The sequence below is a fragment of the Eurytemora carolleeae genome, unplaced genomic scaffold, assembly GCF_000591075.1.
Source record: "Eurytemora carolleeae unplaced genomic scaffold, Eaff_2.0 scaffold1255, whole genome shotgun sequence".
NCBI lineage: Eukaryota > Metazoa > Arthropoda > Copepoda > Calanoida > Temoridae > Eurytemora > Eurytemora carolleeae.
Genome location: NW_019397142.1, coordinates 22,760 through 40,375, shown reverse-complemented (window position 1 = coordinate 40,375; position 17,616 = coordinate 22,760). Strand labels below are relative to the sequence as shown.

The 17,616-nt window shown below is 31.3% G+C and overlaps 2 protein-coding genes across 2 annotated transcripts in view; one reads left to right on the top strand and one right to left on the bottom strand.

Moving 5' to 3' along the window:
- The window catches only part of LOC111712290 (uncharacterized), a gene marked incomplete in the record, with an annotated part of 8,909 nt that extends 3,342 nt beyond the window's left edge, over nt 1-5,567 (top strand). The window contains 2 exon segments of the mRNA XM_023486863.1: nt 4,807-4,921; nt 5,404-5,567. Of these exon segments, the coding sequence (XP_023342631.1) occupies nt 4,807-4,921; nt 5,404-5,527 (239 nt within the window).
- A 5,667-nt stretch (nt 5,568-11,234) lies between these two features.
- On the bottom strand, nt 11,235-16,844 carry LOC111712301 (uncharacterized). The gene is made up of 7 exons (XM_023486874.1): nt 16,760-16,844; nt 15,562-15,623; nt 14,716-14,760; nt 13,635-13,699; nt 12,569-12,802; nt 12,047-12,126; nt 11,235-11,465 (listed from the first exon to the last, which is right to left on the bottom strand). The coding sequence occupies exons 3-7, from the start codon at nt 14,740-14,742 to the stop codon at nt 11,374-11,376; spliced, it is 498 nt and encodes a 165-aa protein (XP_023342642.1). The 5' UTR covers nt 14,743-14,760; nt 15,562-15,623; nt 16,760-16,844; the 3' UTR covers nt 11,235-11,373.
- Nucleotides 16,845-17,616: the final 772 nt, after the last annotated feature.

Sequence of the window (17,616 nt, the reverse complement as noted above, 5' to 3'; positions counted from 1 at the left end):
AATAACCTGATTTTTAATCAAGAAAAACTAAAAATGTGCAAATTTCCTTTGACAGGTTGTTTGCAAAAAAGTTGCAATTTCTTTTCGCAAAACTTGTGCAATCCGTTTCCTTATGTCATAGGCTTTCCAAAAAGCTAAATTTTATCAAAATCTAATCCTTCAATCGGCGCTATCAGTAAATGGAAATATTTACTTCTACAGAAACTATAGTGCCTCCGGTCCTAATTTCTTTTTGAAGCCTTGGGTATGACATTTTGAGAGTTGATATAGGTGACTTTTTATTTACGGCAATTCACTCAAATGTATTGTTTATTCTTGAATTAAAGATATCTTGAAAATTGCATTCAATGCATTTATACATTTACTCATAGTATTAGTAAAAGTATTGTTTATTCTTAAATTGAAGATATCTTGAAAATTGCATGCAATGCATTTATACATTTACTCATAGTAGTAAATTTATTGTTTATTCTTGAATTAAAGATATCTTGAAAATTGCATGCAATGCATTTATACATTTACTCTCTCCTCCGAAGCCTTTTATTCAACTGTGGAATATGAAAAGTACAGTTATACTTAACTTGTTATTTTTGATAGTACAATGAATTTGAAATAGTAAATAAGCTGATTTCGCAATCTGCTTACTATTTGCTTTTTAATAATTTATCAAGCTTACGAGAATGCTTAAATGTCGTCTTCTTATTTCACCGTTTGATGGTTCCAACTGTATAAAATTCATTAACAATAAGTGCTTTAAAAAGTGACTCTTGAGATTAGAAAATTATCTTAAAATCTAAATTGAGGTTTTATGAACCTCTCTTCCNTGTAGAACAGGCTCTCTCTCTGTCTTGTAATTCTACACCGACTGCGCGAAACTCCTCTGGGCTTCTGTCTCAGGGTTATTGTGAACAAGTTTCATCCAAATCTTGAAAAGACGATATATAGTGTCATATCTGTTATTTTAATTAATCTATGCCTCTAGTATTCATTAACTTATTTTATAGGGCGAGCGCCAATCTTTTCCACGTTTTGGTGTTTATTGGGCACACATAGAAAAGGCAGACAAGCAAAGTATATTAGCATATTTGTCTTGTACTCCAGTTTTCCTCTTTAAGATCAAATTTCTTAAAGTAACTATGTTCTTTTTTCAATCGTAATCCTATAATTTCTTATTAAAACACTCTAAAATTCTCCAGTTATTTTTAAGTCCTAGATTTGAAAGAAAAACAACAAAAGAAATGCAGTTTCAATAATGTTTCGAAACAAATCTGACATATTTACGAATTGGAAAAATTAGAACTTAACAACAATAAATCACTGTTGAACACAGAGGATTTACTGTTTTTATGAAATTCAAAGCATTATTATTTTTTTAGAATTCGATTATTCTATTTTGAATCTTTTCTAAGGTTAGCCTTTTCAAATAGTTAGAAATAACACTAGAAATGAAAATTATGTTAAAAGCTGCGTATTGTTAAATTGATTTTTATTTCCTGGAAATGCCCAAGTAAGCATGTTATTTTTGACTTTTTGACACTTCAAAATTATATATTTGCATATTTGAAACAAAATTCGACTTCTGAAATACCAAATATAACTCTTAAACATTTGCAATTTTCTATGAAAGAAATAACTAAAAAAATTTGGACAAATTTTTATCTTAAAATCAAAATTAAATATTAAATAAAAACTTATAAGTTTAATGGACTATCGATGAAATTTAAAGACATTGTCCTTTCCTATTTAAAAAAATAAAAAATTCTTATAAATTTCGTGATATGTCTCTGCTACATTAAATCCGCAGGTCATTTTTTATGGAGAAACCATAGTTTTTAATTAGCCAATTTTTAGTTGGAAAAACATGGATATTATAATGATTTTAGCCAAAGTACCCTTGTGCATCGGGAATTTCCCTCTTATAAATAGAGGATGACTTGAAACTGATTCGATGGTTCTGTTAATATTAGAAATATTTTCTCTTTATACAATATTTGTTATTATAATGGAATATCAAAACAAGAAAAAACTAATCTTGATTAAATGTTCGATCTGATCTTTTAGTTTTTAGTTTGTATTTTTACAAAAATAGATTCATAAAAGTTGTGTTTTCAGGTTTAAAAGGAATTATAGATTTGAGAACCATGCAATGCGTTTATANATTCTGAAAGATGGCAAGGCCTGATTTATAACGGTATCTTCAACTTGAAACCTTTGTTTCTTTAAACTGTTTATTTTCATTCGCGGTTTCTCGGCGTAAATTTTGTTGTTTATTAGAAGCAAAGAAGAGAATCAGAGAAATAAACACTATTTGAGCCAGGGAACGACATATCTTAGTCTTACATATTTGTTATTAGAGTAAGGTTTCAAGGGTACCGTTGTAATCGGGCATTGTCATCTTGGCACAGAGGTACACTCAATTTCTCTCTCTTTTGATATCCGTACATTGTTTTCTCCAATGATAAATTGAATTGACCAATGACAGCCTTGTAAATGAATTTTATCCTATGAGAGAAATCCGCAATTTCTAATAAATAAAGAATATGTTGTCTGCCATTTTGTAAATTAATCGGTGAAGAAAAATATTTAATAATACGTTTGAGATTCTTTTTTAACTAATTTTAACTAATGTATTAATAAATAAATGGGTGAGAAATTAAGTGAAGGCCCTTTCAGTCAAGAAAACGAACAAATCTGGCGTTCCTAGAATCAAATTTGTTGATCTAAATATTTAATCTCGAGACTATGTTAGTCTCGAAGAGAGAGGATTAAGCATTAATCTCGATATCCACCATTCTAAAGCTCTGTTTACTCGCTTGAAACTTTTCAATCTCTATACTTGGGGATTAATATCTTAAAGGGACTTATAGAGTGTATTAAATACAGGGTGTCCCACGAAACATGACAGTTAGTGTATAGTTTTGAAAGTCTTCTTCCATTTTAAGTTAGTATATTAAAGAATTTTTGCAATTTATTTTGCTAAAAAAGTCTTTTACTCAATTATATTTTGCTTTGAAATCAACTTTATTATAAAAATACTACCAAGCGATGTTTTTTATTTTTCTCTTTGTTAATAAAGAACTTAACAAATTATGGAAGAAGACATTTAAAACTATTCACCAACTGTCATGTTTCACTTTGATAGGGAAATTATGATTATAAAAGATATATTTGAGGAAAAAGTGAAAATATTTTTATCAGTTTTGTTCAGAGGAAGGTTTTAAGGTTGTAAAAAGGTTTACAAACAATCTAATCAGGCTAATGTCGAAACATTATCTATAGTTCCGACATGAACATGGTAGGGGGTACAGGCTATGCAAACAAGGCAGTGAGGGCGGGGAGCGGGCTTAATTCTTTTTAACGAAGATCTATTTAAATAGAATTCCCTTGTCTGTATATGTTTGTTTGCTTGTTTATTTCTTATCTTGAAATATTGGGTTCAATTTCATATTTCAGTTCAAGTCCAGTTTCGGATGATTTTGTTGATTCTATTATAAGCCACCGAAACTGAGTTTACTGTGAATCAAAGAATTTGGTGTATTCTGAGTACAATACTAATCTTTTAACACATTTAGACTGAGAAAATGCGTTTGACTTTGGGGCAAAATCATTGTTTGTTGTTAAACTAAAAGTTTATGAATTAATATAAAAGTAATGCCAACTCACCCCCAAATCCTCCCATGAAGTCCAAATAAAGCTTTTAAGGAAAACATTATTTTGTAGAGAACGTAGAAAAGTTTTCCTGAAGTTTCTACATTAGAAAACCATTATTGTAATGTAAATATATTCTAGAATCTTTAGTAAAAGTTACCAGTCATCATTAATCTATTCATTAATCAATTTTTTATCATTACTTACTTCCGGTCCCGAGGGGGGGGGTGGGATGGGCATCAGTACAGATATATTATATTTATAGGGATGGGCATCTGTACGGATATATTATATTTATGGGGATGGGCATCAGTACAGATATATTATATTTATAGGGATGGGCATCAGTATAGATATATTATATTTATAGGGATGGGCATCAGTACGGATATATTATATTTACAGGGATGGGCATCAGTTAGATATATTATATTTATAGAGATGGGCATCAGTACGGATATATTATGTTTATAAGGATGGGCATCAGTACAGATATATATATATACCGCTAATTTAATTCTCAACCTCTTAACGGTAAAAAATTTGATGTTAAAAAATAGAGGAAAAAAAGAAGCCCATCATTATACAATATCCAATATTCTTGGCAGTTGCCTTATTCTATAATATAGAATATTCAAGGAGCATCCCAGAAACAAATTATTACATCCCCCCCCCTCTCTCTGTCAAGAAAAAATGTTTTTATTTTGTAGCTAATGACTTTTTGAACAGCTGCCCGATGACTTTTTGAATAGCCGCCTCTTGTAGTATGAATATGAATATATTGTAATCATGAAAGAAAGTCAAAGTTAATATTGTAATATCATGCAAGGGCTTGTATCAGATTATAAAATTGTTATTAAACATATAACAAAAAAGATTGGAAAGCTTAAAAGTAAAATAAATCTGCGTAGCTCAAAATTTGGGTTGAAAAGCAGTTCTTATTTGTTAGAATTACCACTTTCCCCATTTTGACCCTGGGGAAATATTAGCTTTAAAATTTTTGAGAGAGAAAATGAAAACTGGACTTTAACTGGTATTTAATTTTGCCCCCTGTAATAATTTTTCAACCATATTAGAGATGAGCTCAGCGCGGTTTTGAAGAGGATGGGAGAGGGCAGGGGGGTTGGAAGAAAATATTTACCCATGACCTGCTTCTAGATGATTCTGGTGAAACCATGATGATCCGAGGGTGTGCTCTGGACAGCGGTACATTAACAACAGATACAGAAATCATACGGATGTCACATTGCGGGTACTTTTATTTCAATGACAGGTAATTAACTTCAATTTTGAAAGCAAAAATATTTCCTTTAATTAATTTGTTGAATAGTACTTTATGATTACAATTGGGCTGCAGCATTTTATGAACATTTGGGCTTTTCAAGAGGATTCATAATCTATGATAATACATTTAAACTAGGCTTTTCGCGCCCCCCATCCTGTATTCAATTTTAGCTTTAAATGTTGCTCTTGAGAGTTGCCCATTTTAAATCATTTTCAAATTTTGGCGATTTTTTCTTTTTAAAAGGCAAATTTTCTAAAGCAATTCCTACTATTTTCTAGGATTTTTTCTCCAGACAGACAGACGAGCAAAGTATATATATAGAGTTGTATGCTTGAAATATTGGCTTTTCTAATCTAAGGCAAAATATCAACCTTAAAGTAAATAAAACTATGTTTAATAAAGCATTTTATAAATTATTGAAAATTGTCTCAACTTTATAAAATTTGGTTTATTACTTGACAATTCTATAGATATGTGACTGGATGCGTGCAGAGCTGTAACGAGATGGACGGGTGCAATGCCGCAAATTTTCTCAACTGTACCTACACTTTAGTCGTCTTTGCTATAGTAATAACAACCTTTAGAAATGTGTAGCAACCATTATCCATTCAGAAATAAATTGAAAACAAAGTTAGAGAGAGTTAAACTAAGTATGTCAGATCTGAAACTAGATATTTCTTATAGGATTTTTAATTTAAAGAATTATCTAATGCCATTTAAGGAACTTGATAATTGATAATTGATATTTCTGACAAAAGCCTCATATCGAATCATTCTGTTTGATTTTCTTACGTTTAACCACGTTCTTAATATCAAACCTAGAGGAGCTACGAGGTCACAAAGTTGTACCAGTAGTATCGCATAACGAATTATTACATTTTGGGACAAAAATAAATAAATTTGAACTACTTCGCTGATCTACCTATACTGCCGGATCAAATTTGAACCACTAATTTACAGTTAAAAAATGAAGGATTCCAATTCATTAAATTTTGTCTCTCGTCCCTGAAAAGCTAGGTATAACCATACATCACAACCAAAACCAAAATGTTCAATTTACTCGAATTACTTATGACGCAAAATCCAGAAGTTGCTCTTGGGTCATTTGAATCCAATCATTTTTAAACGGTTGAACTTAAAATCCCAAACATTTTTGTGGTACCTCTTATAAAAAGCAAAGATTTTGACTATGAAAAGGGCACGAAACTACATGAATTATAAAAGTTTGTTACTAAAATGTATACTACTAGTTTAAAGTGTTTTTTTTTCTTTTTCATCAAATCAAACTGTATTTTCTGGAGAGAATACGAAAATCTATTTTTTTCCCTTAACAGAATAATTTTCATTTGTATGATTGTTGTAGCGAGGATTACACTAGCTTAATGTGATTATGTCTAGAAAGATGATCAAGTAATTGCATTCTACCATGATTCTACAACAGTCCACAATATATATCTATATGTGTAAAGTTGTAATCTCTGTTTGTTTGTCTGTCTGTCTGTTTGTCCGATCATAGCTCATACAACCTTGGACCAATTGGCCTCAAAGTTTTTATTGTGAAACTATGTTGGAATACGGGAATGTTTTAGCTTAGGTTTGAGATTCTAAATTTAGATTGAATACGAAAACATAGCTAAATTCGTAATTTACGACAAAGCGCGGGTAAACGGTAGGACTAACTATGACTAGTTCCCTAGGTTCCCAATCTGGTATTGTTTATATATGGGTGTATGATTAAAATACTAGCTAAAGAACCCAGCGTTGCCCAGGGTAATAATAGTTACTCCCACCGTTTACAGTTGCTTGGTCGTAAATTACAATTTTTACTATTTTTCCACCATCTCAACTTAGAATCTTAAAACCAAGTTTAGAACATTCCCGTGGTTCTCCCGAGTTCTCCACTCAAAACTTAAGGCAAACAGGTCAAGGGGTTCATGAGTTATGATCAGACATACAAACAAAGAGACAAACAGAAATTACAACTTTATATACAGGTTTTTTAAATGTCACTTTTCAAATTCTAATAACTCCATTATTTTTAAATGTCACTTTTCAAGCGCTAATAACTTCATTTTTTTAAATGTCACTTTTCAAACGCTACAGGGTGTCCCAAAAATTTAGTTTAGTGATACCTACTGAGAAAGCTGTAATCTGTAAGAGTTTCGTCTGCTATGTTCACATTTTGTTTGTTTATGTTTTGACTGCAATAGGTTGTACTTAGTAAAACAAGAAAATTGCAGTATACAAACAGAGTAAACTTGTCCGTATTCACTGTTCATCTTGCGGAGACATTATATAGACACATATTTACAGTCTTTTACCCTTTTCATAAAATAAACTCTAGCAGACATAATAATATTATGGCTTTTGAAATTAGGTATTACAATGCTAATTCATAACAAAGACGATATCGAATTCGTCACTGAATTCCCATGTTTTTTGGGACACCCTGTATTAACTCCATTATTTTTAATGTCACTATACAAATGCTAATAACTCCATTATTTTTAATGTCACTTTTCAAATGCTAATAACTTCATTATTTTTAATGTCACTATTCAAATGCTAGTAACTTCATTATTTTTAAAGATATCTAAGTTCTCTAAAAAGCCTACGAAAGCTGAGATTGGCACTTTTGATAATTTATTGAAAAATAAAAGCAACAAATTTACAAATTTAAGGATTTTTTTAATAAATGTTCGAAATGCCAGCCAGGCCCTCTTGGAAGCAAATTTTGACTATGTATATGAGATTATTAGCGACACAAAGGAAGCATGGTATCTCTTGGAATCTGGGATCCAGAATTCTCAACATTGATCTCCAGCTCATGGTCTGCATTAGATTTCCTCTGATTGAAATCGGCCTTTGTAGCCCCCAGAAGTAAAAATCCAAGGGGTTTATGTTACGCTTTGAATGAATTTGGAGATTTCTCTTTTTATATTTTGCGGATTTTCAAAAAAGATTATCAAAAGTTGCAATCTCATCTATCATTAGCTTTTGAGAGAACTTGACTATTTTCAAAAATTTTGGAGTTATTAACGTTTGAAAATTGACATTAGATAAAGTCTGTGTATTTTACGATGTAATCTTCTGAAAGGCTTATCGATGTCACAATGTTTTACGGAAAAGGCTATTTCCATCTACACTATACTAGTCTTCAACAAGTTTTTGTAATTCTGGTTTTAAATTTTATTTTTAATTGAGAGAGAGAAACTTCTGTCCTTTATATACATACAGAGCCCGCGATTTAAAAAATATGTGAAAATATGGCTCGGGTCTACGCTGTCGTTGGGCTTTATTTAAGGCTTGAGCTTTCGGATTCAAGCTGCATCTTTTTTTCCACAGAGTTGAGTTTAAAAAAACCGGTTTAATATTCTATTTGGCGGATTTTCATAGAAGGAATTGGCGCATTCCGGGTTTTTATGAGAACAAGACTTAACATTGAGCCTTATTCTCCACTAAAACCAACCAAAGTCGGTTTTATTTTCAGCGGGCCTAACTCCTTAAGTCGAGCAGAAGATCTTGCAGCTGTCAATCACGTGACACAATCTGTCGTCAGAGTTGGGTCGAAGATTGGGTCTTAGCTGTTTAAAGAGTTACGACTCGATCCGAAGCTTTTAAATCGCGGGCTTTGGACATTTAACTCTTACAATTTGGTCATATTTATAGACAGAAATATGGTCTTGGCTACATTTATTTTAGGAAATTATCATTCCATGCATATTAACGTTTTGTTTTATACCTAAATTTACTTCTTTTTCTTTTACGTGGGTGTTAAAAACGACCGCCATCTTCTTGAGTGAACAATTGAAGAATAATAACTCTTTAACGAAAAAAGATAACAACGAATTTTCAAAACCGAGTTAGCTCTTTCATGCAAAATTAGTTCTAGCTGACCCGCCTACCCAAAGAATGGTGAAATTGCGCAAGTTCATTTTGCAATTTTCTTAAATATTTTAGCAGATTGTAAAAACTGACGGAGAATTAGCTGTTTGAAAATTGTCAATATTACTAGGACACCCTGTGCAGTAAGGGTAAAATTGATATGTGACTTTTTTTATAAATCAGCTAACCGCCCACCACAGGTTGCAGGGTTTTCACTTAACAAAAAATGTAATAAATAATTTTAAAATCGTCCATATGGTTGCGAGCTGACGATTTAATATCTGAGAAATAAAAATTGAATGAGTTTGAGGTAGACAACCCATCAAAAAAACAAAAAAAGTTTTTTAAAAACCAGATTCAAAGGGCTGTTCAGATTAGAATTCAGCATAACATTTCTACGAAGATTATGTATAGTACATTAAATTTGTCTAAATATTTTTTTTCGGGGCCTTCCGGTGATTTCTTCGATAATAAATCGTCAATTCTGAACCGTATTGACGATTATGATTTTCTTTTGATTGCACTATTATTTTTTTGAAGTGAAAACGCAGCAACTCCTCGGTGATCTGTTGGCCTAGTTCCAATATTGATCACTCTAACTGTACATTGTACAATATAAATTTAAGTTAATAATTAATACGTTAATATTTTTGCACATGAGCCCATGGACGATATAATGAGCGTCGAAAGTGAAAAAGTAGTGTATTAACTTTTATAAAAATTTAGCAGAATATGTGTTGAAGATTTTGAGGTTTAATTGTTTTAATGTTCAAATAACTAAAATTGCATTTGAAGAAGTGTTTGAAGTTGAAATCTTGTGAGAAAGATGGGCACGATTTTCTAAATCTATTTTATTGTAGTTTCAAGTGAACCTATTTTAAAGAGAACCATGGCCGATTCACAACGGTACCCTTAACAAACTTTAAGAATGCATGCGATATCCATAACTTCTATAGCTAACATATATATTACATAAATATATTATGATCGAAGAGCATTATTTTATAGATATTTAAGAATAAATCAGTTAAAGTATTGTAAATCTTTATTTTCATTTTATAGAAATTTAAAACAAAAATAATTAATGACATTCAACAAAATGTAAAAAATTTAAATGATTATTTATTTCTATTTACAAAAGGAGAGTTTTCCTTGTACAAAGATTCAATTTTGAGTTAAAATTGAAAAAAATTACTTGTATACTTTTGTATTAAATAATGTTTTAGATTTTCCCTATTTTTAATATTTTGGTCTCCTTAATAAAAAAAGCATGATACAGTGAGAACCAGAAAACTCTGGAATAGGAAGACGACTTTTAGACTCAAATAATGACTGTGAATAGTCCAATGAACATGAGACACAGCAATTGTGCAGTGTATACAGACCCATTTTACTTGGTAAGTGATTTTTAAGTCTCTCGAAAAACTATTTGCTTTGAAACAACCTCTAATAAACGTATTTATTGCTTTTATGTCGTCTTCCTATTCCACGGTTTTCTGGTTCTCACTATATTCTTCAATGCAACCTCCATTGTATTTACTTCAACGATATTTTCTTAATATTTAAAGGGACTGTTTGCATATTTCAAAATGCTCGAAACGCTTTTAGGGACAAGGGAAATAAATTACTTTCCTTTTTAACGCACAAAGCTGTTCCTGAGTGTTCAAGTAATAAATACTATTTTCAAAAAAGTCAGTCACGTTTTCAAAAAAATCTGCGAAAATCTTTTAAAACGGGGTTCTAAATTTTGTGGCTTGCGTTCACAACAAAACCCTTATATTCTACGCTTATTTAACTGATTTTTATATTATTATATTCTCGCTAGATTTCAGATATTTTTGACTTAGTCCATTTACAGTGTGTACTCTGAAATAAGCGAACAGTCCCTTGAACTGTCCAACAATGATCTCAAAGCATACAAAAATCACAGCTGGAGTTAATCAAAATATGAAGATTTAGCAAATCTTTAAAATATCAAATAATTCTCATTCTTGTCTCATTCTTTCTTAAGCCAGTCAAAAATATCAAATAATTCATTGTTTAAAAAACATAAAAATATGTTAGACATGATTAAATATATGTTTTAGGATGTGGATTCGAAAAAAACTACAATAAAATATTATTGTTTTGTCATATTAAAGAAATGGGAGTTTGAAATACGATCCATCCAATATATGATATTAATATCCATGAAAGGATATCTAATATCCAATATAAGATATCTAATATCCAATATATGATATCTAATATCCAATATATGATATCTAATATCCATGAAAGGATATCTATCTTCCTATATATCAATTTCCTTATACAGAAAGATGAGACATTCAAAAAAATTAAAACTACTGCCATTGCGTAAAAATTTAAACATAAATTTTATAAAAAATATAAAAAACAAGTTGAAATTAAAAAATATATAAATGAACGTAAGTTTATACATATATAAATATATATATATATATACGAGTTTAGTCAGTGTTTTCTTTTAATATGATTTCCATTCATGTACCATGTATTCATGTACCATGTATTCATGTACCATTGTACTGTATTCATGTACCCAGAACCCTGTAGGACCTCAAGGGTTTTCCGGCAAACATTTTGTTTGTAAGAACACACCCAACACCCAACCGCACATGATCACCTAGAAAAAGTTTTTTTTTAATGTATTGAACAGTTTAACCCTTGATAGAAAGTAACTTCAGAGTCACAGAGTCTCCAATCAATGCAATCATTTATTGTAACGGGCCCGTCTATAATAATCGTGATGTTATTCACTTACCCGCCGGTCTAGTGTACACTCAGGGGTGTATTTTTTTTTAGAATTACCAGATATGATTTTTAATGCTTAGGGGGAAAAAACTCAAAAATTAGCAAGTTTTTTTCATTGTTTTTGATACTTTTAACCCAAAAATTCATTTCTTTTCCTCAATTCAGAAAAAAACTTTAAATTTATATTGGGCGCTTCGCGATAACAAATATAATTTTCAAAGGGGGGAGGGATATGACTTTTTGAGAAAATACACACCCGGGACTGTACACAATGTGTAGTAGACCCAGCACCTTTTAAGCACATAATATGCCACGCATTCAATACACTATTATCCGATTCGTTAAACATTCTCTAGAAATGATTTAGCTCCGATTTCCCTGGCTGTGGCTATCTAGGCGAGGAAGTCACAGCAAAATCCCAGCAAGAAAATGTTTAACAAATCCAACTTTTACCTGGAAGATGGATTAGAATAGAAGCTACAGCAGCCTGACCGTCAGCCAACGGTTCAACAGTTACTCCACGGATTCCAAACCTATTCAACACAAACATCAAACAAAACAAAGGGACTGCTAACATTATTTTCAGACACTTTTAATGTCAAGTGTTGCCTGCCCGATTCTCAACAATAATACGTGCGGATTTAACGAGCAGAAACATTGAAGGAGATTGACATAATTCACTTCTTTTCAGTACAGGAAAACAATGATCGCTTTCTTATTTCCAATCCGATAAAGGACCTAACGGACCGGTTCCATTGTTATGATTAAAAGTCCAGTTTACTGTAAACTAGAGGTCATGATTAAAAGTTTAGTAAGAATTAACTTTATAAACATATTTCATCCATTAAATACAGATTTTTCGTATTTACTATGTTATGCTTTTTGTTGGGCTATTTTTCCAATTTTTAAGTAAAAGGTCTCGGGAAGCATTTAGTTGTTGTTAGTTTTACATGAGATATTATTAAAAGAACTGACCCATCCTGCTGCTGACATCCTCGCTCATTCGGCGGCCCTGCTTTGTCCTGGGCTACTTCTAATAAATTTCTTGACACAACTTCTTCGTCATTTTTAACATGTGCTGCATTAGCATCGTCAGGTCCTCTCTCACCACGTTGAGGAACCACATCGTCTTTCTGGTTTTCTCGAGGAGACCTTATTTGGTCTAATTCAGGGTAAACGTGGTAACTCCATTTCTTATGCCGCTTGTCCCTAATAATAAATCTAGATGAAACATAATGTTTAAAATTAAATCAGAATGAATCTTTAACAAAACAAAAAATAATTTATGATATTGAATGAAAATTAATGAAAATGAATATAAATGAAAAAAATGAATGAGAATGAATGAAAATGAATGAACATGAATGAGAATGAATGCAAATGATTGAAAATTAATAAAATGAATAAAATCGACTGAAAATACATGAAAATGAATGAAAATGAATGAAAATGAATGAAAATGAATGAAAATGAATGAAAATGAATTAAAATCATTGAAAATGAATGAACATTAAAGAAAATGAATATATAAGAAAGTAATTTGAATGAAAAAAAATTGTTATTTGTATATATAATTTATCAGTATTATCTACATAAAAGGCAGTAATTATATGATCATTAATTAAAAAGGCTAATTAATTAATTATGATATTTCTAATTCCCAAGCTGTGAATAACTAGGGAGATATCCCCCCCCCCCCCCCCCCCCCCTCCCCCTTAAAAAAGCCTTACCCCCTCCCCCCCAATTAGTTAGGCAAGTAAATAAATTTGAGCGTTGAGAGATATATAAAAAAGGTTTATATTTTTTTTCATTAATTATGATATTTCTAATTCCCAAGCTGTGAATAACTAGGGAGATATCCCCCCCCCCTCCACCCTCCCTGCCTCTTAAAAAAGCCTTACCCCCTCCCACAATTAATTAGGCAAGTAAATAAATTTTAGGGTTAAGAGATATATAAAAAAGGGGACTTTCCAGTTGATAATTTCTTTTTTCATTTCCCCCAAAATAATAAATAAACGTGATCTTTCTCATGAAAATTTACCTGAGTGGGGGAAGGGTTTTTTCAATAGACCGGAAACACAGTGGTTCACACTCCAAGACCAAATTCTAAACAAAAACATTTAGTTTTTAAATACCTATATCTTTGCAACCCAATGTTGTAGACCCTTGTTTTTTCACCCTAGTTTAGTTGATCCGAGATATAAAATATCGAAGGTAAATGACAATGGGTTTCAAAGATATAGAGATTAAACAATTTTTACTTTATTCTACCGATTGACAACATTTCTTAACGCTTAACACTTCAGTGTCACGATATATTAACTATGAATTCTGTCATATCGAATATTTAAAGTTTTACATACTAAAAGGAAAATTTGAGTTTATGGCAAAGACTATTTTAATAAAATCTGAAAGGTCTGATTACTCTCCTCATACTCTAATTTTCTAATCTTTGTAATTCTTGTAACCTAGCTCATGTTTGATCAAACAATGAATATTGCTGGATCGTGGAGTCAAAGTTGAAATAAAAAAGTTTTACACCAACCGGTTGAAAAGATTTAGGAATTTAATTTTTGAGTTTTATGCGAGTAATTACTAATTAGTTCCTAGGTATGAGTTCATTATTATCTTAAATACATGATCCAAAAATATCTGTTTTGAAACTTAGTTCTGAGATGGAAAACTTTGCGTTGGATATCCATCCCGATTGCTTGATCAATAGTGGGCATTTTTAAAACTGTCCTCAGAATCTGCTTCAACTCTAGATTTGGATATCCGCAATTTCACTGTTCTCCCATTGGTTGAACAGAAAATTCCCTGGCTTCTCATTAGCGTTTGTTTTCCACAAAAACACTCATCACGGGATATGAGAAAAATAAATTAATCTGAAGATAAACAATAGATTGAGATCAAACATTGTTGATATCTATATTGTTGATATCTATATTGTTGATATCTATATTGTTAATATCTATATTGTTGATATCTATATTGTTGATATCTATATCAACAATACAAGATTTCCCACCGTAGCTATGGTCAATTATATATACTGTACTGCTTGTACTGAAGTTTACCTGCACTGCAAATGTATATACTGCACTGCTTGTACTGAAATTTACCTGTACTGCAAAGGGTCTTCTCGCCATCAGGGTCAACTCTAACACCTGAAGAAACCCAATATTAGATTAAAGGGAGTGTTCGCGGTTCAGATTTTTTAGAAGTAAAAAAGTTCTTTTTACATTTTTGGGATTAGTGTAGACATAAATCAGATTTTCTTTGCAGAACCTTTAGATACAAATTAATGTTAAATAAGAAATATTCCATTTTCCCTTTAAACTATGTGTGCAATCTTTCAAAGACAGAAAAGCGTCTTTTAAACAATTTTCACAAAATTAAATTTTGTCATTCACAATATGTTTGGTAAAAATCTCTTGAATAAGAACAATCCAGATTGTTCGATAATCTGTATTTTTCAAGGAATTGAGTTTTTGCCACACCCCCCTCTGATTTTCTAGTCCCAATATCTCTGCAACCCAATATTTCAAATTACGAACTCTGTTAGATAAAACAATTAAAGTTTAAAATATCAAAGTTTAACTGCATCAACATGCAAAGATAAAGAGATCAGATTCTTTAGATCTATTGACCTAATATCAGTTTTTAGGTCCAGGATCGACTGATTGATTAAAACTTTGAGCTTGTAAAAATTAATTCATTTTTGAATTTCCAAGTTAATTAAATACAAAAATGTATAAAAATAGTTCTATATCTAGACTGCTGAAGAGTAGTTGATGATCGACAAAAATGAAAATTTTCATCAGATTTATCCGATATGTTTCTGTAAAGTGTTAGCTCAATTTCTAATTGCATATTAGGGTCAGTAGAGAAAGGACACCACTTGTACTTTAAGAAAGACTAACCTTGTCGAAAAGATGACTGAAAATCGACAAATAAAAAATCCAAACCTGTCGCTGTCGAACCCTTCTAATGTCAGTTAGCTGTTTAAACTTCCAGAAAACTACACAAACTAAAAAAAATTTTATAATAAATTTATGTAGTTTTATTTATTTTTGTTCTCGAATTCGATTCGAGAAGAGGTCTGTAAGTCATGACCCCCCTAGGGAGAGGTCTGCTATAACCCCCCAGTCCGAAGAGAGGTCTTCGAGTACTTTACAAAAAGGGAGATAGGGTTCGGCACCATTTACTTTTGAGAAATTACAAATACATTGACAATGCAATTGTTCACAAATAAGATGGTTGAAAACTTGTAAAGAGAATGGAGGGGGGGGGGGCCCAGCTCCAAGGATACAACCTTGCTTCCGTTGATGATACATTTAATTAAAGGAAACCGATCTGGTCTCTGAACTCTCAGGGTCTCCATCATTTGATAATACAACAGATTTCATTATTCAAAGCAACTGAGTATACTCGCCTCAAACTCTTATTTTTAAAATCCAGAAATCAGGGGTGCCCACAGCCCATGAACATTTTCCAGATGTGCAAATGCACATTGAATACAGTTCAAGTGTTTAACCCTTTAAGAAATCCTTCTCATTCACAAAAATATGTTTCTCTCTAAAAAGGAATTGAGTTTTTGCCACAAACTTTGATTTGTTCAACTCCGAAATCTTTGCAAACTGATTGTGTAAAGCTTTGATATTTCAAACTTAGACTATTTGATTGAACAGAATTTATAGTTTGAAATATCTAAGGTCTACGGCTTTGGAATGCAAAGAAATCAGGATTAGGAAATCATAGTTTGTGGCAAAAGCTCAATTCCTCAGCTAATATCCCCCTAACCCTTCCATTCCATTTCCAACAGGAACAGGAACAGGAACAGTCCTTTTAAATGTTCCTACCTGGCAAAAACAGATTCTTTAAAATTTGAATGATCCTACCGGCAGTAACAGATTCTTTAAAATTTAAATGTTACTATCTGCCAGTAACAATCCTTTAAAATGGTCCTACCTACATGGAACAGTCCCTATAATCTTCCTCTCTGTCAGGAACAGTCCCCTTAAATTTTTCTATTCTACCTGACATGAACAGTCCCTTCAAATGTTCCTACCTGCCAGGAACAATTACTTTTTTGTTCATACCTGCCAGGAACCAGTTACTTTAAATTTTCATACCTGCCAGGCACAGTCCCTTTATTGTTCCTACCTGCCAGAAACAGGAAAAAACAGGAGAAGAAAACAGAGAAGAAAACGAACAGGTCAATGTGCAGCTGATCCTAAATCAATCAATCAATCAATTAATTAATCAATTAATCAATCATCCAATCAAATAAAAAAATCTTAGTAAAAAATTGAACAAGGAGTGCTACTTTTTAAACCAAAACACAAATTTTTTTTCTTAAATTCGTTTTTTGAAACTTGGAAAATACTTTGATATTTTTTGATTTTTTTAGAAGTTTTCTTTTACAACTAACTTAGTGATTTTTACTTAAATCAAATGAACCAAAATTAACTAAAAATAAAAAATAAAAATTGAGCAAAGCGTAATACTTTTCAACTAATACACCAAAATAAATAAAACTTAAGTGACAATGAAAAATACAAATTTTAAACAAAGAGAAATATTTTTACTAAGTTTTTTTTAATAATTGTCCGCGAGCACCATTTCATGATATCTTGTAAATTATTTAAACAATCTTAATTCTTAACAAGCAAAAAATCATAGAAAAAAGTTATGAAATAGAATCTTTAACAATAAGTTATATTGTTTTAAAAATATTTTGGAAGAAAGTCAACATAATGTACATGTATGGTCAAGCTTAAGAGCAAAGTTCAAGTCAAGCAAAGGTCAAGGTCAATGTAAAGGTCAAAACAAGGTCATGGTCAAGAACAAGAAAAAGGTCGATGTTGCCATAAACACCTAAACACCTAAACATATTTTTGAGATCCTGTAAATTATGAAAAATAAATAAAATGGAATCTTGAAGAATAGAGAAAAATGGATGTTTGCTGTCAGAATGTAAAGAATAGTATTTATCATTTTAAGTGTGAAGGGGGGGGGGA